The sequence below is a fragment of the Pteropus alecto genome, unplaced genomic scaffold (assembly GCF_000325575.1).
Source record: "Pteropus alecto unplaced genomic scaffold, ASM32557v1 scaffold100, whole genome shotgun sequence".
In the NCBI taxonomy this organism is placed as follows: domain Eukaryota; kingdom Metazoa; phylum Chordata; class Mammalia; order Chiroptera; family Pteropodidae; genus Pteropus; species Pteropus alecto.
The window spans coordinates 1,066,107-1,086,473 of record NW_006430723.1 but is presented as its reverse complement, the minus strand read 5'-3'; the positions used below and the strand labels follow the sequence as shown (position 1 = coordinate 1,086,473).

Sequence of the window (20,367 nt, the reverse complement as noted above, 5' to 3'; positions counted from 1 at the left end):
GCTGAAGCCTCACATCCTAGGGGGGAGGGGCAGTGATGGTGAGGGGGCTCAGAGTAGGAGGACCCGTAAGGGCTGTACTCCCAGCCCTAGAACAGTGTACTCTAGAGGTGAGTGTTGAGGGTCTGTGGCTGGGCCTAGCCCCTCAGTCCTTGTCCTTCTTCTTTGGCCCAGGTGAAGCAGGGGGGCACTAGGACCCAGAGGCTAGCACGGTTCCTGACAAGTCTAGAGCAGCACTAGCGCAGAGTGAGTCTCATCAGCTGGCAAGCAGGATTCGGTGTCTGTGGGTTTAGGAATCCTCAGGCAGCAGAGGAGACTTGCTCCATGGTCCCCATCTGTGCCCCGACCCTTACCCCAGCAGGTCCATGGACTGGGGAGGGCCACGCCTGATGGCTTCTGTGTCTGTCCATGAGAGCCTGGAGCCCTGACCCTCCTGCCTAGATTTCTGCCTTTTCTCTCTGTCTTTGGCAAGCTGGGGAAGGGGTAGAGGCCATAGAGGCTGGGTGAGCAACATGGCCCAGAGCAAGAGGCACGTGTATAGCCGGGTAAGTGGCCCTGTTTTGGGATAGCCCTGGGAGGGCTGCTGGAAAAGGCCTGGTCACCTATGGTCATTGCTGTGGGGGCTGGGGAGACAGGCTAGAGCTGGGATGGGGCCACTTGCAGCCCTGATGGTATTAGGCTGGACAGGCTTCCCCTCCCAGAGTTTGGCCTTCAGTGGGGACTGGTAAGGCCCAACCTTTGACTCTAATTGGACCTTAGGCCCGAGGTTCCTGAGGAGGACAAGACTATCTTGGGGACTCCAAATGGGTTTGGTGGGTTGGACTGGCTTTACACTGAAGCCTTTCTTTAGAGCTGCTTTGTTGTTTGTCACTTGCTTTCTCTCTCTTTTGGCTATGATTGAATCTATACCCACTGTTGTGTTCACCTGGTTCTGAGAGGCTTAGGGTTGAGAGGTTGGGGGAAGTCTCTGAGTTTAGGGCCAGGCCTGATGTCACTGTCACTTCCTTTTATTGATAGGTCCGTGACAGGTACCCTACATAGCCCAGATGTGGTTTGGGGTCCTAGAGCTCCTGGGAGCACCTCACCTTCCTTACCTTCCTACATGAGCTTTTTGGGGAAGGGAGTTAGAGAGTGACAGGCTCTGGCAGGGCTCCCTTCTGAAGCCAGGTGGAGGCACTGGAAGGGAGCCCTGTGGAGTCTTTAGGACCATGGTGTCACTTCTTCTTGCCTCATTCATTAATTTGCTGCAAGGCCCCTGGTTCTTGGAGCTGCTATTGCTAAAAATGGCTTAGGTGTGATTTTTCTTCTAAACTATGGGCCTATTTAGGACCTAATTTCATGTGTCCTGTCATCACGGGTGTGTCAGAAACAGAGCTTTCCAAGGACAGTGTTTAGTCTGTTGCTTTGCCTTGTCCATCCTTGGGGTGATAAATCATCCATTTGGACCACTGGGCAGAGTCTGGGGGCCAGAGTGTAGGACAGACCTGAGGTACCTGATTTACTGGGCCTTCTTTTTACTTTTTGTAGCAACATAGCACGGGGGAAGGATCTCTAGAACTTGAGGGTAGAATGTGGATAGAACGGTGCTCAGGCAAGGAAGAAGGGAATTAAATGGTCAAATGGGCTGCACTGAGGCATCCAGGAGTATCATGGTGTATATGTGGACGGGGTTGGGGGAAGTCAGGTCCAGAAGGAGTAGTGGTGACTTGAGAGTTGGAGGGAGGCACAGTTGTGCCCCTAACAGATGTTTGAAAACAGGGAAGACATGCAACAGTGGGGAGGGGAACAAGATTCTGTGGAACAGATACTACCTTCGCAGAGACACCTGAATCACATGTCTTTCTCATTGAGGCTCCTGAGTCAAGGCATTGGGTTGTGGGGAACCTGGTCTAAAGTGAGTTATTTGCTTGAGCTTCATTCTCCTCCTTCGGGGGGAGTACTCCTGAGAAACCAGCCATGTGGTGACATTCACAGATCTATCAGTGAATTCTGATTTGTTATAAAATTTAAATATAAACTCTTAAAAATTCTGGCAGATTCCAGAGGAGTTGGGAGAAGTCTTAGGTGAACACATCACTGACATTTTTCAAAAGGGAATTTGGGGGCCTACTTCACCCTATAAATGGGGTTCAGGGAAGTGACTTCTGGTCCTTTTTCAGTCCAGGATCCTGACAGGGGCCTTTCTTATGCATCAGGATGACACCCTTGACCTGAGGCCTTTAACTGTGTATATTTGCATGTGTCTTTCTTTCAGGCGCCCAGTGGCAGCAGAATGAGTGCAGAGGCAAGCGCCCGGCCTCTGCGAGTAGGCTCCCGTGTGGAGGTGATTGGAAAAGGGCACCGAGGTACTGTGGCTTATGTTGGAGCCACACTCTTTGCCACTGGCAAATGGGTAGGTGTGATCCTAGATGAAGCAAAAGGCAAGAATGATGGAACTGTCCAAGGCAGGAAGTACTTCACTTGTGATGAAGGGCATGGCATCTTTGTGCGCCAATCCCAGGTACTCATGCCCTACTTCTGTGTGTGTGTGTGTGTGTGTGTGTGTGTGTGTGTGTGTGTGTGTGCATGCTCTGTTGCCTATGCAGCTGGTGTGTTGGTGCTCCCTTTTCCTGGGCATGAACATAAGTCTTTGGTTGGGAGAGTGGGAGGTAGCGGGGGAGGAAAGATTGGCGATCCATCCTTGGGAAGCTGCCTTGCTCGGGGCCTGGGGAGGGACCCATATTACAGCATAACATTCTTGATCTGGCTGTAATGAGTCTGTTTTGTGGCCTCAGATCCAAGTATTTGAAGATGGAGCCGATACTACTTCCCCAGAGACACCTGATTCTTCTGCCTCAAAGATCCTCAAAAGAGGTAACAACCACCCACTTAAGTTGCCCCGCCCCCCACATTCGGGAGTCCCCAAGACTTCTCCTCAGAACATGGATCCAGAGATTTTCCATCGCCATCATATTCCCTTGTTATATCTTTCCCATCTCACCATAATGTTCTCTGCCCCTGCCCCTGCATGCAAACACATACTTGTTTCTGTTTGCTTTCTACAGAGGGAACAGACTCAGCTGCAAAGACCAGCAAACTGGTGAGTGGTTGGGAGTGGGAATGGGGAGTAAAAAAGGAGGGGAATGAAAAAGAAAGGAGGGAGACCCACCGCCAGGCAGGTAGAAGCAGTAGGTGAGTAAACCGTATTAGCTTTCTGATCTCCAACATCCCTGAGAAGGAAGCTTTCTGGGTATCACATGCTATTTTAGGAGTGAGTAAAGGTGGTGGTAGGGAACAACTATTAGGGCCTGGAAGTTCAAGGTCAAATGGGACAATTTCTGGGGATGATAGGAAAGACAGGTCTGACCCTAGTATGTTGTTGTCAGCTTCCTACCTTTTGGTACCCAAAGCTGCCAAGGTCTAAAGGGTCTCAGGGAAGGGGTAAGGTGGGAGCTAGAGGAGAAGGAGCTCTCCTGTTCACAAGTGAATGGCAAGGAACCAGGCCCTCTGCCATCTGTTTTAGGCAGTGTGCAGAGGGCCTGTCCTAGCTCCCATTGCTGTTCTGCACAGGTGTGTGAGGTGGGGCTCCAGACTCTCCAGCTTCTTTGGGCCAGAGTGTAGACATCCTGGAAGCTGATCTTTGAGGGACCCCTCATCTCACTTACCTAGAGCTTGACAGTGACTCAATTCCCTCTTTACCTGTGTATGCCTGAGTTGATCTTAATGCCTACACCCAGCATGTCTGGCCAGCTAGTACAGTGTGACATCTTTTCTCTAACTCTGCCCTTTCCTACTCCTCATGCAGCGGGGACTGAAGCCTAAGAAGGTGGTGTGTTTACTATTTGTGCCTGGGTGGGTGAGGGCCATGAGCCCCCTCCCCAGCCATCCTGCATGTCTTGAGCTGCTGCATGTATGTGTGTGTGACCTTGGGCTGGGATGGCCAGAGGAAATGGTCGCCTTGGCTTCCAGATTTCCTCTGGGGGCTGCAAGGATATCAGGCTCAGTGTCAGGCCCAGTAGTACTCATTGGGTTGATCCCCACCCTTCCTCGCCCTAGGACTTCTAGTCAGAGACTGCAAGCACTTGATTATGAATATCAGGAGCATGGAATAGAGCCTTTACTGGGTTATAGTGGGTTCTCACTTAGCCTGAACCTGGGGGTAGTAGTAGGAGAGACTGGGGAATTGGGGCTGTGAAAATTACCAAGCGAGGTGGTTAGACAAGGGGGCAGGAGGTCAGGCAACAGAGCACAGTAAGAACAGTCCCAAGTTGGAACACCTGAGTCTGTGTGCTTGCCTCTGGGTGGGCACTGCCATGAATGGCCACCTTCACTCTGTTCCACCAGTCTTTCCTTGCCTGCCTCTTCCTTCTGGTATTGTGCCTGAGGCCTACTGTCCTCGCCTTGCAGCCTTCTGTCAGCCATTATCAGAGTGGGTCTCAACTGTGCTGTCCCCAGACTCTTAAACTCTTAAGTTGTTGCCATGACCACTTTCTCACACCAGACCCTACCTTGGACATGTGCCTAAGCTGTCTCTGACCTGCATGTGCCTGTCTAATCTGTCTGTACTGTGCTGTGTGTATGATTCTGTGATTTCCTTGTCAGCCTGTCTCAGGCCCTTCTGACCTTGCATGAAGAGCTATTGAATGAGGGCAGTGGGAGGGGAGAGGAAAACATCTCCCATTTGAATCCTGGTTGATGACGGGTCCTCACTTTGAAGTTTTGCCATGGAAGAGGGGTCCTAGCTTGGGTGGGAATGGGGATATAAGAAGGAAAATGATGCTCTGAAGGATGCTGGACCCATTCCAAGGTCACAGAAACTGGGCTTCTTTCTTTGAATATTGTTTCCTGGTTTGGGCTTCCCTCTCACATCAGGCTCCTGCATAGAGAAGAGCATGGACCTGCAGTCTGATGTCTGTGGAGGAGTTCTGGCTGCAGCCTGACCCGATGCTGGTGGCACTTGAGCCATGTGCAAATCCTGGGGTTTTGGCAGCTGCCTGAGGAAATGTGGCAAAGCCCAGCCTGGGCTGCTGGTGCTGGGATGTAGCACCTTTTTGCTCATGGTGCAAAGTGTCAAGTTAAGTCCCCCCAGGCCTCACTCTCCAGTGGTTCCAGTGCAGCAGATTGCTTAGCCCAGGGCCCCTGCTCTCACCCCATGGGGAACAGGGAGCTAACTTCAGAACAAAAGACTGTATTTAGAGGGGGAGGGCAGAAGAGAACTCAGATGTCTCTGCAAGGTCAGTCCTTTCTGGAAGCCCTTTAGAGACAGGCTTAACCTGCCCACAGCCAGAGGAGGGTTGGGAGAGGAGCCAAACACTGTCATTAGAGCTGCTGTTAAATAGTCCCCATGGTTTCTGATTCTCGCTATTGCCCCTCAGCGCTGATGCTGTGGCAGGAGGGCTGTTCTGGGTTTGTGTGCTCATAAGAGACAGAAGTGGAGTTGATGGGGTTGCCAGCTAAGGAGAGTGTGAGTATGAGTGGGCCTGATGGAGCATTGAGACCCTGTGTCCCTGCCCAATGATGCCCTGGCCCCTTGCCCAGTTTCTTGGAGCTAAGTGGCGAGCGGAGAAGGAGGAGCCAGAACCTGCTCTTTGGCGGAAGAAGCAGGGCGGGCTCTGCGTAGGACTTTGTCCAGTCATGAGGAGGAGGAGGAGCCAGTGGAGCCAGCTGGTTGCTAGGTGACTGAGGAGCAGTGGCTCCACCCCCATGGAGCAGAGGAGGGTGGGTGCATGACGTCAGGTGGAGCTGGTGCTGCGGCCACTGAGGCTGCCATCAGCCTAAGCTGGGGAACTGGGCCGGCGCCTCCCCGGTGCCCGCCAGAGCCCGGCTGTCCCTCTGCGCACCTGCAGGGCTTCTGCATCGGAGCCTCGGCCGTTTGCGGGCCGGGAAGCCGCTGACCGGGAAGCTGAGGCTGCATTGTTGGGATTTGATGCACTAATCTCCTGTCTCCGCCGCCTTTCCCTCTTTTTCCCTCCCTCTGTCTGTCCTTCCTCTGTGTGTCCATCCTCCGCTCTCCCCGTCTTTCCTCTCCTGGCTTTCTTTGGTTTTCTGCAATGATGAGACAGGCACCGACAGCCCGAAAGGTACTCTTGCTTGCTCTGGTCCTGCTGCTGGGTTGCCAGGGCGATGGTGGCAGCAGGCTGCTGGGGTGGGGGTGGGGGCTGATTGATTTCATCTGTCTACCTGGATGGGGGAGGAGAGGGGGGTAAAGGTGGGAGCAGGGAGAGGTGTGTGTCACTGCCATGCCCCACACACCCTGAGCATTTGTTCCTTGTCTTGCCTGCATTTGGCTCTGAGTCTGTGTTCAGGGCCTTGTACCCAGTGGCCTTACATGCTTGGGGTTGAGGCAGCTTCTGCTGCAAAGCAGCTCTGGGAGAGTTTCCTGTGAGAAAATCTAGGGAAGCAGGTCCAGATGTCTCCGTGCCTCTAGCAGGCCTGCCTCCCCCAACCTTTGCTAGGATGACTCTTGATTGTACTCCTAGCATCCCTCCCCCACCAGGATTTGTATCAGGGGGCTTTCCCAGGGTGGGATGAGGACCCTAGAATAGTTTTTGACCTACAGCTATGGAGGCTTAGCTCAGGGTAGGAGATGTGGGGATTGGTCTCCTTGGGCTCAGTGTCAACTGGAAAAAGGGCCCAAGCCAAACCTTGTCTTTGCTGAGGCTATGAGATACTGGGTAGCAAGAAGACTATTTGGGAGTTAGAGTTAATTGTCTCTTTACCACTTTGCAGTAACCTGAGGGGTTTCTGGATTTGATTTAAGGCAGTAGTTTGTGTGTGCTGCTGCTTGCCCTTTCTTGTAGTGAGGTGGGGTTACTTTGCTGAGCTCTGGGCTTCTGGCTAATGCAATATTCATGGTCCTGACACCTGAGCCCTCTGCCCTAGGGAAGGGGACTGCTGCAGGATCTGGTCCTGGGCAAGGGGTGGGGTGAGGGTAGGGAAGCAGTGTTCTGCTTTGGGGACCTGATCTCCCTCTGTTGGATTCATTTTACTCACTTCTGGCCTCATGTCATTAGCCTTGCCGCATGGCGTGTGTAGGGAGCCTTCTGTGGAGTCTAGCTCTTGAAGGAAGGGGCTGACCTGGAAAAGTCCTTGGGAGTGATGGGTGGGCGGGGCCTCTGGCTCTGGGCTGGAGTGCCAGAAGTTGTTTTCAAAAGGCCTGGTCTCTAGAGACCTTCTCCACCGGCTACTTACTGCTTTTGGTCTCCTGTGGCTCAGCCTAGGAGATGGGTTCTGGGATTTCCAGGGTGTCTGAAGGGGTGAGGTCTGCGAAGCTTGGGCAAACGTGGGAGAAGGAACCAATGGGGAACTGGAGTTGTGAGTTCCTGGAGTAGGAACAGGGTGATTCCCTGGAGAGAGAAAGGGGTGGGGTGGGAGTGGGAGGGTGGCTAACCATAGCCCCATTCCCCTTACTTCTTATGCTCTCATTGCTGTCCCTTTTGCTGTCTATCTTTGTGCCATTTTCCTTTCTTTCCTGACTACCTCTCCTCTGGCTCCTGTTGCCTGTCCAGACCACAACTCGGCGGCCCAAGGTGAGAAAAAACAGGCCTCTGCACAAGCTACTGCTGAATGTACACACTCATTTCAGGCATGTGCATGTGTGTGGGCATGTGTGTGGTCAAGTAAAACTTGGTCACAGTGCATCCTGGGTTCTCTTTTCATGAGAGTGAGGGGTCTGAGGGTAGTGACAGACCACTCCTGAGAAAGTGACTTCTGGCTCTTGGGAGGATGTCTGAGCCAGTAGCTTGAATTCAAAAGGGAAATGAGAGTGGTCGTGGTTAATCAAGGCAGGCTTTCTTGAAGAAAGGCATTTTGACTAGTTTTGACGGGGTGGGGATTAAAAGAGAGGCGAAGAAGCACTTGGCCTTGTAAATGTCTGTGGGAGTGTCTGTGGATACACGTGGTCTCTGAGTATCAGCCCACCAGTAAAATGTCAAAGCTCAGCATTGCGTGGGAGAGCATTGGGAAGGCCGGTCCCCTCCAAGGCTGGAGGCTGCACAGCTCCTCCACCCCAGCCTGACTCGGGCCTGGGTAGTGGTGCCTGATTAGAGCCTCTTTCTCTTGGGGGAGGGAGAGGACAGAAAAGTTGGCTGTGCTGACCTTGTTTCAAGGGGGAGTCTAGGAATACAACTTTCACCTGGGGCCCTTTTACCTGCTGGGTGCCCTGAAATACACTAAGGGAGGGAGAATCAACTTGACTCCCAAAGAGCAGGGAGGGCCTAGCAGAGGTGTAGAGCTTGGTCTCCCCACTTTTAGTCAGTGCAGCCTTCTCTGGGAACATGAAAGTTAGAGAACAAACTCCGATCTGTTCTTTTTCTCTGGAAATGACATTGAATCACTTTTTATCTCTGGGGAGAGGAGGGTGCAGGTCCAGAGCAACGATAGGATTGGGAGTATTAAGAAACTGCTAAGATGATTACAAGTGGGTCACCAAGGGGAGTTCTGGGGAGTAAGGATTCTGCTCTAAGGGGGTAGTGCCAGAGCTGTGAGGAATGTGGGGTCATTGCCAAAGGAGGAACCTTATAATCTCATGTCTTCCTCCATCCTTTCTTCTCCCTCCCCTCTGCCTCCCTACCTCCTCCCATCTTTTGTCACTATCTTTGACTGTGTCATTTTCCCTCTCCCCTTCAATCTATTTCTGTGTTCTCATTGTGCTTTGATACTCTCTTCCTGCCTTTTTCTTTCTCTGTCTCTTTCCCTCACCATATTCTCATATTTTGTCTCTTGTTCTTTCACCACCCCTATCTCCTACTTTTTTTCTGGTCTGCCCCTACCTTCTCTGAATAGCCCACCCGCCCAGCCAGTAGTACTGGGGTGGCCGGAGCCAGTAGCTCCCTAGGCCCCTCCGGCTCAGCATCAGCAGGTGAGCTGAGTAGCAGTGAGCCCAGCACCCCAGCTCAGACTCCACTGGCAGCACCCATCATCCCCACGCCAGCCCTCACCTCTCCTGGAGCAGCGCCCCCACTTCCTTCCCCCTCCAAGGTAAGGACTGGGGTTGGAGTGAAGATGAACCAAGACACAAAGGGGCCCGTGACATTTCCAAGGTCTTGGACATTTCCCAGGGTTGGGGGAGACCTAGAACTTGGGTCAGAAGGGTGGAGACATAGCATCATCCTGCCGCTGACTAAGCTGCCCTTTCCTCTCTGCCCTTTCGCTTTCCCCATATGTATTAGTTTCTTCTCAGATGTTTATGTGCCTTTTGACCCTGGAGCTGGAATGATGTGTGCACACATTTCTGTCCTTTATGCTCCAGCATAGCCTTGGTGGGGAGGAGGGGGAGGCTATGCACGGAATGAGGGGTCTCTCCTTTGCAGGAGGAGGAGGGGCTGAGGGCCCAGGTGCGAGACCTAGAGGAGAAACTGGAGACGCTGCGGCTGAAACGGGCAGAAGACAAGGCAAAGCTAAAAGAGCTGGAAAAACACAAGATCCAGCTGGAGCAAGTGCAGGAATGGAAGAGCAAAATGCAGGAGCAGCAGGCTGACCTGCAGCGGCGCCTCAAGGAGGCGCGGAAGGTGGGACTCGGGCATGAAGGGGGTGGCTGGGGAGGCATCAGGCCTGAGGAAGTGTATTGGAAACTCAACTGGAGCTGGAGCCTGGAACATTCTGTGAGATAGGGCATGGGAGGCGAGGCATCTCTGTACTTATGCTCCATCAACCTCCACCCCTCCTCAGGAAGCCAAGGAGGCGCTAGAGGCGAAGGAACGCTACATGGAGGAGATGGCCGATACTGCTGATGCCATCGAGATGGCCACTCTGGACAAGGAGATGGCTGAAGAGCGGGCTGAGTCCCTGCAGCAGGAGGTCGAGGCGCTGAAGGAGCGTGTGGACGAGCTTACCACTGACTTGGAGATCCTTAAGGCTGAGATTGAAGAGAAAGGTAAGGGCCTGGGGCTGCTAGGGAACGAATGGTGGGTTTGGAACCATGTCTGAAAATGCTAATGGCTTTCCTCAGGCTCAGATGGAGCTGCGTCCAGTTATCAGCTCAAGCAGCTTGAGGAGCAGAATGCTCGCCTAAAGGATGCCCTGGTGAGGTAGGCTCCCCTCACTGCTTGGCTCCGGGGCCCACTCTCCTGGCTCCAGATGTGCCACAGTGCCCATTGCCAGTGACTCTTACACACGCCACACCTTCTCTCTCTCCACTTCCCCACAGGATGCGGGATCTTTCTTCCTCAGAGAAGCAGGAACATGTGAAACTCCAGAAGCTCATGGAAAAGAAGAACCAGGAGCTGGAAGTTGTGAGGCAGCAGCGGGAGCGTCTACAAGAGGAGCTGAGCCAGGCGGAGAGCACCATCGATGAGCTGAAGGAGCAGGTCTGGAGAGTCCAGCCCCTTACCCAGAGTCTCCCTCCAGCCCCACTCGCTGAGTCTTCCGTAGGTGCCTCCCCTCTCTAGGCACCTTTCAGCAGTCCTTCTCCCTGTTCCCTCCTTGCAACACAGGTGGATGCCGCTCTGGGTGCTGAGGAGATGGTGGAGATGCTGACAGATAGGAACCTGAATCTAGAAGAGAAAGTGCGGGAATTGAGAGAGACCGTGGGGGACTTGGTAAGACGAGAGCTGACCCCTGACTTCTGACCCTGATGGAGGGTATTTAAAAGGGACTTGCTGAGAGAGGCACTGACACATGACCCTTGACTTCTGAGCAGGGTGTGCGGTAAGTGGACTCACCCTGGCCTGCTACCCTAACCTTGCCTCTCTTTTGCCCCAATTCCCTTGTGGCTTCCCAGGAAGCGATGAATGAAATGAACGATGAACTGCAAGAGAATGCACGTGAGACAGAACTGGAGTTGCGGGAGCAGCTGGACATGGCTGGCGCCCGGGTACGGGAGGCCCAGAAGCGTGTGGAGGCCGCTCAGGAGACGGTCGCAGACTACCAGCAAACTATCAAGAAATACCGCCAGTTGACTGCCCACCTACAGGTACTTGTGCATCCCCTGCTCTCTGCCTGTGATCACCCCACGGCTCCCTCATGACCCAGCTATGCCTCACTCTCCATCTCTGCTCTCAGGACGTGAATCGAGAACTGACAAACCAGCAGGAAGCATCTGTGGAGCGTCAGCAGCAGCCACCCCCAGAGACTTTTGACTTCAAAATCAAGTTTGCTGAGACTAAGGCCCATGCCAAGGTCAGGAAAGCAAGCTGGCCAGTGAGGGGAGAATGTGGGAGAGCCCAGCCTGAGTGTGGCTGTGGACTGACCTGGCGTGAGGTTCCTTGGGGACCAGGTGCTTTGTGTCATGGTTTGGAAGACTCCTGGCCTGGGCTTGTCCTAGAAGCAGGGGACCTTGTGAGCAAGGCACAGTAGGTCTGGAACTCTATCCTGTCTGAGAGCCTGCCTCCCTGTCTACCTCACAGGCTATTGAGATGGAATTGAGGCAGATGGAGGTGGCCCAGGCCAATCGGCACATGTCCCTGATGACAGCCTTCATGCCTGACAGCTTCCTTCGGCCAGGTGGAGACCATGACTGTGTCCTGGTGCTGCTGCTCATGCCTCGTCTCATTTGCAAGGTACGGCCAGTCAGTCACATGTTCAGTGGGAACCCGTTGAACTTGTTGTGAACCAGGCATTGAGGAAGTACAGTGAAGCCAGCAGTCAGTGTCCCTTCTCCCAAGTTTATGATGTATTGGGTGAACGTAGTCAGCAAAGTTGCAGGTGGTCACATGTCACAGATGGCCCGTTACAGTGGGGATAGCTTCTTTGAGAGAGCACAGTTGGGGAGCTGATTTAGGTGGAGGGGTGTCACTGAAGGAATAACATTTGAGCTGAGACCCAGAAGATGACTAGGAGTTAGTGGGGGGATAATTATCAGGATAGCATTTTAGTGGAAGGGTAGCAGGAGCAGCAGCTTCAAGCTTGCGGGAAAGAGCTTGGTCCCACTGTTTCCACTGCCCTTTCATCCCCACATCCCAAATCCTCATAGCTGCCAGTAACCACATCATTACCCTTTCCCTATGCAAGACGCCCTGCCCATCTAAGAGCTGTTTCTGCTCTCTCCACCCACCCCCTAATAGTTGCTCAGCAGTGTGTCCTGTATTCCTGAGTCTGTGTCTTCCATCCTCTGCTCTGAGCCCCAGGTCCCTGGCACTTCTTCCTACAGGCAGAGCTGATCCGGAAGCAGGCCCAGGAGAAGTTTGACCTAAGTGAGAACTGTTCAGAGCGGCCTGGGCTTCGAGGAGCTGCAGGGGAGCAGCTCAGCTTTGCCGCTGGGCTGGTGTACTCACTGAGTCTGCTGCAGGCCACACTCCACCGCTATGAGCAGTAAGTGACTCTGACCTCTATTCCAGGCCTCAGGTCTCAGATTGGCTTGAACTGAGATTGCCTGGCAGACCCTGGCTTCACAGGGCCCTTCTCTGGTCTCTAGCGCTCTCTCTCAGTGCAATGTGGACGTGTACAAGAAGGTGGGCAGCCTCTACCCTGAGATGAGTGCCCATGAGCGCTCCTTGGACTTCCTCATTGAACTGCTGCACAAGGACCAGCTGGACGAGACTGTCAATGTCGAGCCTCTCACCAAGGCCATCAAGTACTACCAGGTCTGGGATGAGGATCCTGGCTTGGTGCAGGAGGGAGGGAGGGTTTCTCCTTCTAGGGCTGTGGTCAGCATAGCCTAGGTTGTGTGCCTGAGGCTCAGCATGCTCTAGATGAACTCACTTCAGGATGCAGCCCTTGGAGCTTTCAGATTTTCCTACCTCTGGAGTCCTGTGGTGACTGGGGCTCAAACTGCAATTGGGGAAGAATCCTCCATCTCTCCAAGGCCTAAAGGCTTCTGTTTCTTTGTCATCCCTCAGCATCTGTACAGTATCCACCTTGCTGAACAGCCCGAGGACAGTACCATGCAGCTGGCTGACCACATCAAGGTGAAGTGTCTGGGCTGGTGGTTGAGCCCCCTGTAGAGATCAGAAACGGAGGCCATCAAGTCGAGGGATCTGACCCTCAGGCGTAGCACATAGGACTGGAACAGAGTCACTGAGGCCAAATTAGGGAAGACTGGGAACCCATTATGTATGGGGTTCACTAGAGGGTTGGGACTTCTTAGAGATGATGATGGGGCAGAAGGGCTCCTCTTGGAGGCTGACATGCTTCTGTCCTCACAGTTCACCCAGAGTGCCCTGGACTGCATGAGTGTGGAGGTGGGACGGCTGCGTGCCTTCTTGCAGGTGAGAGCACAACTGGCTCCTCTTTCTTCTTAGCTTCCCCTCCTCACCTCCAGCCCTAATGCTGTCTCGGCTCCCCATCCATTTCCTCCTGTTCCCTGAAAAGGGTGGGCAGGAGGCTTCAGATATTGCCCTCCTGCTCCGGGACCTGGAAACGTCATGCAGTGACATCCGCCAGTTCTGCAAGAAGATCCGAAGGCGAATGCCAGGGACAGATGCTCCTGGGATCCCCGCTGCACTGGCCTTTGGACCACAGGTTTAGGGCTGCAAGGGCGGGGAAGGGAAGGAAGTTGAGTAGAGCAAAGAAGGGCCTAGTATGTTAAGTCATGAATCTGGTCATGGGGCAAGAATGATTTTGAGGTAGCTGGGAGCCGTGGTGCTGGACCCAGGTTGGACTCCTGACCCTGGCCTATTGCGCAGGTATCCGACACACTCCTAGACTGCAGAAAACACTTGACATGGGTGGTGGCTGTGCTGCAGGAGGTGGCAGCTGCTGCTGCCCAGCTCATTGCTCCACTGGCGGAGAATGAGGGACTGCCTGTGGCTGCCCTGGAGGAGCTGGCTTTCAAAGCAAGCGAGCAGGTGGGCCTGGATGGCAGGGCAGAAGGTGTGGGGGGATCAAATGGCCAGTACGAGGTTTTCACTACTGCCCTTGGCTCTTGCAGATCTATGGGACCCCGTCCAGCAGCCCCTATGAGTGTCTACGCCAGTCATGCAGCATTCTCATCAGCACCATGAACAAGTTGGCCACAGCCATGCAGGAGGGAGAGTATGATGCAGAGCGACCCCCCAGCAAGGTGGGAATGTGCTCCTTGGACCCAGGGGGCTGGGACCTAGAGACACTCCTCGTTGTGGGAGGGCTGGGAGGTGGAGGAAGGAACCTGGAGAGCATCATCCTGCTTAGAAGGCAAGAAACTGGATCTCTCTGAAAGGAGCACATTGGTGACCTCCTCTCCCGACCCCTGCCCTCTGCTCTCACCCCGGCCCTTAGCCTCCTCCTGTTGAACTGCGGGCTGCAGCCCTTCGTGCGGAGATCACAGATGCTGAAGGCCTGGGCTTGAAGCTTGAAGATCGAGAGACAGTTATCAAGGAGTTGAAGAAGTCACTCAAGATCAAGGTGAGGGTAGGGTAGTCTCAGGGTCTGGGGGCCAGGAAGTGTTGCAGGGCACAGGGTGAGTCTTGGTTGAGACTAGGACGGATTAGGGTTGAGACAAGAAGTGCCTGTGATCAGTGGGAGCTTAGTGGGCCTTTAGAGAGGCTTCCATCTTATGGTCTATCCTGGGTCCCTGGGGGCCATGGGAGGGTGTAAGGGAACTAGAAGCTCTCTGCCCTTGTCCAGGGGGAGGAGCTGAGTGAGGCCAACGTGCGGCTGAGCCTCCTGGAGAAGAAGCTGGACAGTGCTGCCAAGGATGCAGATGAGCGCATCGAGAAAGTCCAGACTCGGCTGGAGGAAACCCAGGCATTGCTGCGGAAGAAAGAAAAGTTAGGCTCTTCCCTGGCCCCCGCTTGCTCCAGCCCTCTCTCCTGCTGGCAGCTCTGCCTCCTGACATGCCCTACTCTCTCATCCTGAGGCTCCCCAGGGGAACAGGCGCCATTTTCCTCGCCCACTGCCGACTCCATTACATCACCCCAGTCTGAGCCTGTGCCACCTCAGGACCTCACCAGCAGGGCTACTACAAGGACCTGCCAGGACTGAGAAGTAGGATGGGGCTGTGGTGAAGGGACACTGCCCAAGCTCAGATTCTCTTTCACAGAGAGTTCGAGGAGACAATGGATGCACTCCAGGCTGACATTGACCAGTTGGAGGCAGAGAAGGCAGAGCTCAAGCAGCGGCTGAACAGCCAGTCCAAGCGCACGATCGAGGGCCTCCGGGGGCCCCCTCCCTCCGGTATTGCTACTCTGGTCTCTGGCATTGCTGGTGGTGAGTGCAGTGGGACAGGCAGCACTGGCCCACAGGAGATTGAATGGCCTCCCTCTTGTCCTTGGCCTCAGTTTGACTTCTGCCCCATTCTTACCCCTAGATGTTCAGCCAGGAATGAGCTTGCCCAGTTTCATTCTGTGGCAGCTTTCACCAAGATTTGACTTCTCCCAAAGATATGTGCAGAGTCCCTCTAACCAAGGTGGGGTGTTACCAAGTTGTCAGTGCCGCTCAGAATTACAGTGACGGTTGGACTCTAGTAGATGTCCCTTCTGGGTCTGCACTGTGGCCTTTTTGACCCAGCCCTGATTCCTTGCCTTGGCCGGGCTGACTGCTGTAGTATCCAGCTGTGCCTGATGCCTGCTTTTGATTGCTCCTCTGCGTGGGCACCAGGTTTTCCCTGCTGAGTTCATGCGGCTTCTCCCTGTGGTGTGGCTGTCTCTTCCGTTGCTGAATTCTCTTAGTTTCACTTGGGGCTTGTGTTCTGACCTTTTCTTGTCTCTTAGCGTGGTCAGGGCTCCTTCCCTTATGAGTTTTTCTGGCTTCCAGGCTCAGTCTCCTCAGTTTCCTGACCAGGGAGGTGCCCACTGCCATTTTAGTTTTCATCTGACCTACAGTTTATTTGTTGTTCTTTCTTTAGTTTCTCACTTACTCTCTCATTTCCAGAAGACAGTCTCCTTGCCCTGGAGTGAGGCCTCAGGGTCTCCTGACTGCCCCTCCTGTGCCTGTTTTGTCAGCTGGCCTCACCTAGGGTCTTATCCTCATCAATGCCCCTGTCACTGGTGCCTCTTGAGCTTGGGAGGTGACCAAGTACCTTCTTGACCGTAGACTCCTATGGCTCCTTTTCCTTGTGGGCGGGGTCTCCAGAATTACCACTGTGTCTCACTGTGTCTCATGGCCTCACTTCCCTTTCCCATCTTTATTTCACACGTTTGCTCTTCCCAAAGGTGGGGGGCAGAGGCAGGGCCTTGTTAGAGAAAGTATGGCGATCAGGAAAAGGGTTTTCCTGTAGGTCGTGTCCAGGATTTCTCTGCGGTGTCCCCCTGACCCCCCAATCACCTAATTCCTCTCTCCTCTTTCCTTGCTCCCCATGGCTCTCCTGAGCACAGAAGAACAGCAGCGAGGTAGAGACCCACCCTGGCTGGTGGTTGCCCGTGCTGGTGGGAATTGGGGCTGGGGGAGCAGGGTGAGACTTCCCTCTTGGGAGCCACCAGGACTTGGGGTGGGAGGATATAAGGAAAGGAGATGAGCAGGGATGGAACCCATCTTCAGCCCTCTACCCCTGGGACTGATGATATTTACTGTGGTGACACAGGAGGCGCCCCCGGGCAGGCTCTGGGGTCTGTGCCAGGCCCCGGGCTGGTGAGGGACTCGCCACTGCTGCTTCAGCAGATCTCTGCCATGAGGCTGCACATCTCCCAGCTCCAGCATGAGAACAGCATCCTCAAGGTGAGGAGGTCGCAGGGAGGACTGGGGTGGAGGCAAAGCCTATCTGCCTCATTGATGATAGATGGCAGGGCCTTCTATCACCTCTTACCATTACCCCTCTTTTTTCCCCCCACAGGGAGCCCAAATGAAGGCCTCCTTAGCAGCCCTGCCCCCTCTGCATGTGGCAAAGCTCTCCCTCCCGCCCCATGAGGGCCCTGGCAGTGAGCTAGCAGCTGGAGCGCTGTATCGTAAGACCAACCAGCTGCTGGAGACTTTGAATCAGCTGAGCGCGCACACCCACGTAGTAGATATTACTCGCACCAGCCCTGGTATGGACTTGCCAACCCCTGAGATGAATAACACACCCCTTCCCCTTGCCTCAGGGATATAGACCCTGCCCAGGCAGTTCCCATACTGCTCTTTTTCTCAGTGTTCAGTTTGCTTGATTCATCCACTCTTTCATGTGCCTGTTCCATGAGAGGGTCCAGTGTCTGCATTGCTGACCCTTAATCCAGGACAGCCACCTTCTGGGGTCTTGGTGGCCCTCACCAGCCTTCCCTCCCACAGCTGCCAAGAGCCCGTCGGCCCAGCTCCTGGAGCAAGTGGCTCAGCTCAAGTCCCTAAGCGACACCATCGAGAAGCTCAAGGTCAGCCCTGACCCTGTCCTTCCTCACCCTAAGAGCTTGCTCTGTAGCAGTCCCTGGTGAAGTCTTAGCACATTGACTTCCACAGGCCCTCCCAGTGTTCCTCTGGCCAGCCCTGTGCTAGATGGCACATTGCAGGGGAGGTGGAAGGGAAGGCAGGGTTCCTGCCTTGGGAGCTCACTGTTTTGGTGCAAACAGAAGGCAGATTCTTATCAACAAAATGGGTTGATCTTAAGAGTGTGTGGTTCAGGTGCAGCTTTTATCAGAGCTGAGATCGCTATGGGGCAGGGCAGTTGGGGAAGGCTTCCCAAAGCCTGTAGATTCTGAATGGGGCCTTAAAGGACAAGTATAAGGAAGGATGTTGGGGTGGGGATGGGGTTGGAGGCGAGAGCAGAAGTTTGGTGATAGAGAGGACTGGGTCCCTGTTCCTGGTATTAGTGTTCCCGTGAAACCAGGCGGTTTTGGACTAGCCTATGTGTGTGTGGGTGGGGAGGGGGGTCTGTCTCCTAAATGAACCCTTGTTCTTCTCCCTCCTCTGCCAGGATGAGGTCCTCAAGGAGACTGTATCACAGCGCCCTGGAGCCACGGTCCCCACTGACTTCGCCACCTTCCCTTCCTCAGCCTTCCTCAGGGTCAGAGGGAGTGTGGGGAGGGAGGTGGGCAGCATGGAGGCTCAAATGGGTCCTTCTCCTCTCCCCAAGAATTTGAAGTGGCCTCTGGGGTCTCAGGTCCAACAACTGCACATCCTGAGTATCTGACCAAGTGTCAACTCAGAAGTTCTTGCAATGCTTCCAGAAATTCCACTGTTGTAGCAGTTAAATAACTTCTATGACTTGTGACACCAGGAGGGGCTCAAAACTCCCTTGTGAGACTGCGTACCCCAATTCTGATTTGGAAAATGTCACCATAGCCTAGAAGCCCCCAAACCTGTCTCCCAGGGGCTACCTTGGTCTCTGGGCTCAGGGACAAGTGAGCCCCTGACCTGGGGTTCTCTTCTCGCCAACTCCCAGGCCAAGGAGGAGCAGCAGGACGACACTGTCTACATGGGCAAAGTGACCTTCTCGTGTGCAGCTGGCCTTGGACAGCGACACCGGCTGGTGCTGACCCAGGAGCAGCTACACCAGCTTCACTGTCGCCTCATCTCCTAAGTGCTCCTTCCCCTGTTACCCTTTTCTGCTCTCAGCCCTCCTGGTGGCGCTCTGCCTGATGCACAGCCACCTCAGCTGGCCCCCAGGTAGAAGCGTGTGTGTAATGCTGTTCCAGCCCCCGTTCAGCCTCACTACACTCAGTGCCCTGCCCCTGCCGCTTGCCCTGAGTTCCCCCGTTTTCCTGACCTCTGCCATGTTTGCTGTTCAGCTGCTCCCTCCTTCCTGAGGGGCCTCAGGGCATGTGGCGGGGATAGGCTGAGACCCCACCACCAAAGGTTGAGTGAGGTCCACCTGATTGAGGACTTCACGCCTTGATTAAAGCAACTTCTGCTTCAGTGCTTTCTGTGTGGTGTGTGGAATGAGTCCTGGGCCATTCGGCTCAGCGAGAGTGGAGGAGAAGGGATGCCGAGGAGGTTTTGGCTGTGCCAAAGTTGAGGACCCCTCTGTAGTGACGAGAAGAATGCTGCATCCCTCAGATTGACATGCAGTATGTTATCATGAGCAGCAGGGGAAAGGATTAGACCGAAGGCTTGGCACCTGCATTCATTTGTGGGGTTAGGAGGGCAGGGGCTGTACAGCCTCTGTCACGCCTGCCTCTGCTTGCTGGATCTTGCACTGCTGTTTAGACCAGTGTTTGGAGCTGGGCGAAAGATGTGATCACTAGCCCAGCCAACTTTCTGATGCACTGGCCACAGTCTCCTGGGGCCCCTCCAAGGGAACATTTACTAAGTGCGCGAAGACCAAAGCAACAGGTCAGTAAGGAAGAAGTTACAAAGTTGCTCCCCAGTCCCTCCACAAATTAGTATCTGGGGAGCTTCTTTAACACAGGTGTAGGTTTCTGAGCCCTGACCTAGACCTACTGAAATCACTTCTAGATTTGGGGCCCATTAGGCCAGTGAGCAGCACCCTGTCATTTTAGAGCTTAGCACCCATTTAGTGTAGTTGGCTGGCTCCTTGCTCTACTCTTTTATTACCTCCTTGAGGAATTCCTGGCCCGGCTCCCAGAGGTGTCTGATCCAGCTGGTGGAAGAGACCCTTAGCACTTAAGGGCAGTTCTGGCTAGGGCAGGCCCTCCACTTGGGTGCTTCCTCTCTTGAGAGAGAAAAGCAGACAGGTCCAGGAGGCTCCATGTTGGGAGCTCAGCGTACACAGTTGGTGCTGGGCACAGTCCCAGTCGAGCACCCTCTGGGAAGGGCCAGATTCTGGTGCCTGATGTCTGCTCTGTACTTCAGCCTTTCTCAACTGGGGTTTAAATAGAAAATGATTTGGTGACTTTCCTCAGTACTCGAGGCATGGTTAATACCATTCTAGATGCTTGAGTTATAATTTGTTACACGCAAGTGATACCTCAGGGTGTTAGGGCTTAATTCTCACAGAACTGGTTGAGAAGGGTTGCTGTGTCTTGATACCAGAGTCTTCACCTCACCTCTCCAAATTGGGTTTCTCTATGGCTAAAGAAATTGCAGACCACACTGTCCTTTCCCTGGGATTGGATTGTGTCCCCCCACCACCACTTGCTGAGATTGCATTACTTTGGCCACTGGAAGCCGGCTCCCATGCCCTGCAGCATGGCATGTTATTCAACTTCGAAGTGGTGAGGCCAGCAGAAGGGAACTGGCTTACAGGACTTGGTCAAGGCAGAGCAAGCTGCCACAGGCTTGGGAGTCAGGGGAGGCTACAGGTCACCTGAGGAAAGTGTACAAGACAGGGGGAGGGCAGAGCCCTGTGCAGCCCTGAGACTTAAGGAGCTCACATCCACTAGAGCAGAGGCCCCCAGAGGAAGTGTCACAGGGCCAGGATCAGGAGAGGTAGTCACAGCCTCTGACAGTTCAGAGGTCAGGTGGGCTGAGTTCTAGAAAGTGGCATTTGGGAATCTGGCAAGATGGTCAGAGCAGTCTCTTTGACTAGAGGGAGCAGAAACTGGGTTAGAAGGGAGAGAGCAGCACAAGTGCATTACTGTGGCCTGATACTCAGTGGGGAAGTTGGGTGGCCAGGGGATGGCAGACAGCTGATGCGAGCATCACTGCCCATTGATGATGATAATGGAGCTGCTGCTCATGGGGCCTGAGAGATTTCTGGAAACTGGGATGCAATGGCGGAGAGAGAGGCCT

At 54.1% G+C, this 20,367-nt stretch overlaps 1 protein-coding gene across 4 annotated transcripts in view; it reads left to right on the top strand.

The window, feature by feature from the left end:
• Positions 1-18,594, top strand: part of DCTN1 (dynactin subunit 1) — a 28,783-nt gene extending 10,189 nt beyond the window's left edge. Inside the window, exons 2-29 of one of the 4 annotated variants that reach the window (XM_015593088.2) lie at positions 2,252-2,497; positions 2,772-2,850; positions 3,042-3,076; positions 8,761-8,955; positions 9,288-9,485; positions 9,646-9,850; positions 9,926-10,004; positions 10,124-10,283; positions 10,410-10,514; positions 10,697-10,888; positions 10,978-11,094; positions 11,322-11,474; positions 12,065-12,225; positions 12,329-12,497; positions 12,753-12,821; positions 13,059-13,121; positions 13,225-13,374; positions 13,539-13,700; positions 13,784-13,915; positions 14,110-14,235; positions 14,458-14,600; positions 14,873-15,006; positions 16,146-16,160; positions 16,352-16,485; positions 16,601-16,793; positions 17,032-17,111; positions 17,651-17,740; positions 18,119-18,594. In XM_015593088.2, coding sequence (XP_015448574.1) covers positions 2,270-2,497; positions 2,772-2,850; positions 3,042-3,076; positions 8,761-8,955; positions 9,288-9,485; positions 9,646-9,850; positions 9,926-10,004; positions 10,124-10,283; positions 10,410-10,514; positions 10,697-10,888; positions 10,978-11,094; positions 11,322-11,474; positions 12,065-12,225; positions 12,329-12,497; positions 12,753-12,821; positions 13,059-13,121; positions 13,225-13,374; positions 13,539-13,700; positions 13,784-13,915; positions 14,110-14,235; positions 14,458-14,600; positions 14,873-15,006; positions 16,146-16,160; positions 16,352-16,485; positions 16,601-16,793; positions 17,032-17,111; positions 17,651-17,740; positions 18,119-18,256 — 3,705 coding nt within the window. In that variant the 5' untranslated portion in view covers positions 2,252-2,269 and the 3' untranslated portion in view covers positions 18,257-18,594. Of the gene's footprint in view, positions 1-2,251; positions 2,498-2,771; positions 2,851-3,041; positions 3,077-8,760; positions 8,956-9,287; positions 9,486-9,645; positions 9,851-9,925; positions 10,005-10,123; positions 10,284-10,409; positions 10,515-10,696; positions 10,889-10,977; positions 11,095-11,321; positions 11,475-12,064; positions 12,226-12,328; positions 12,498-12,752; positions 12,822-13,058; positions 13,122-13,224; positions 13,375-13,538; positions 13,701-13,783; positions 13,916-14,109; positions 14,236-14,457; positions 14,601-14,872; positions 15,040-16,145; positions 16,161-16,351; positions 16,486-16,600; positions 16,794-17,031; positions 17,112-17,650; positions 17,741-18,118 lie in introns of all 4 variants that reach the window. The other 3 variants (XM_015593083.2, XM_006905194.2, XM_006905195.3) reach the window with 3 other exon arrangements.
• The last annotated feature ends 1,773 nt before the right edge of the window (positions 18,595-20,367 follow it).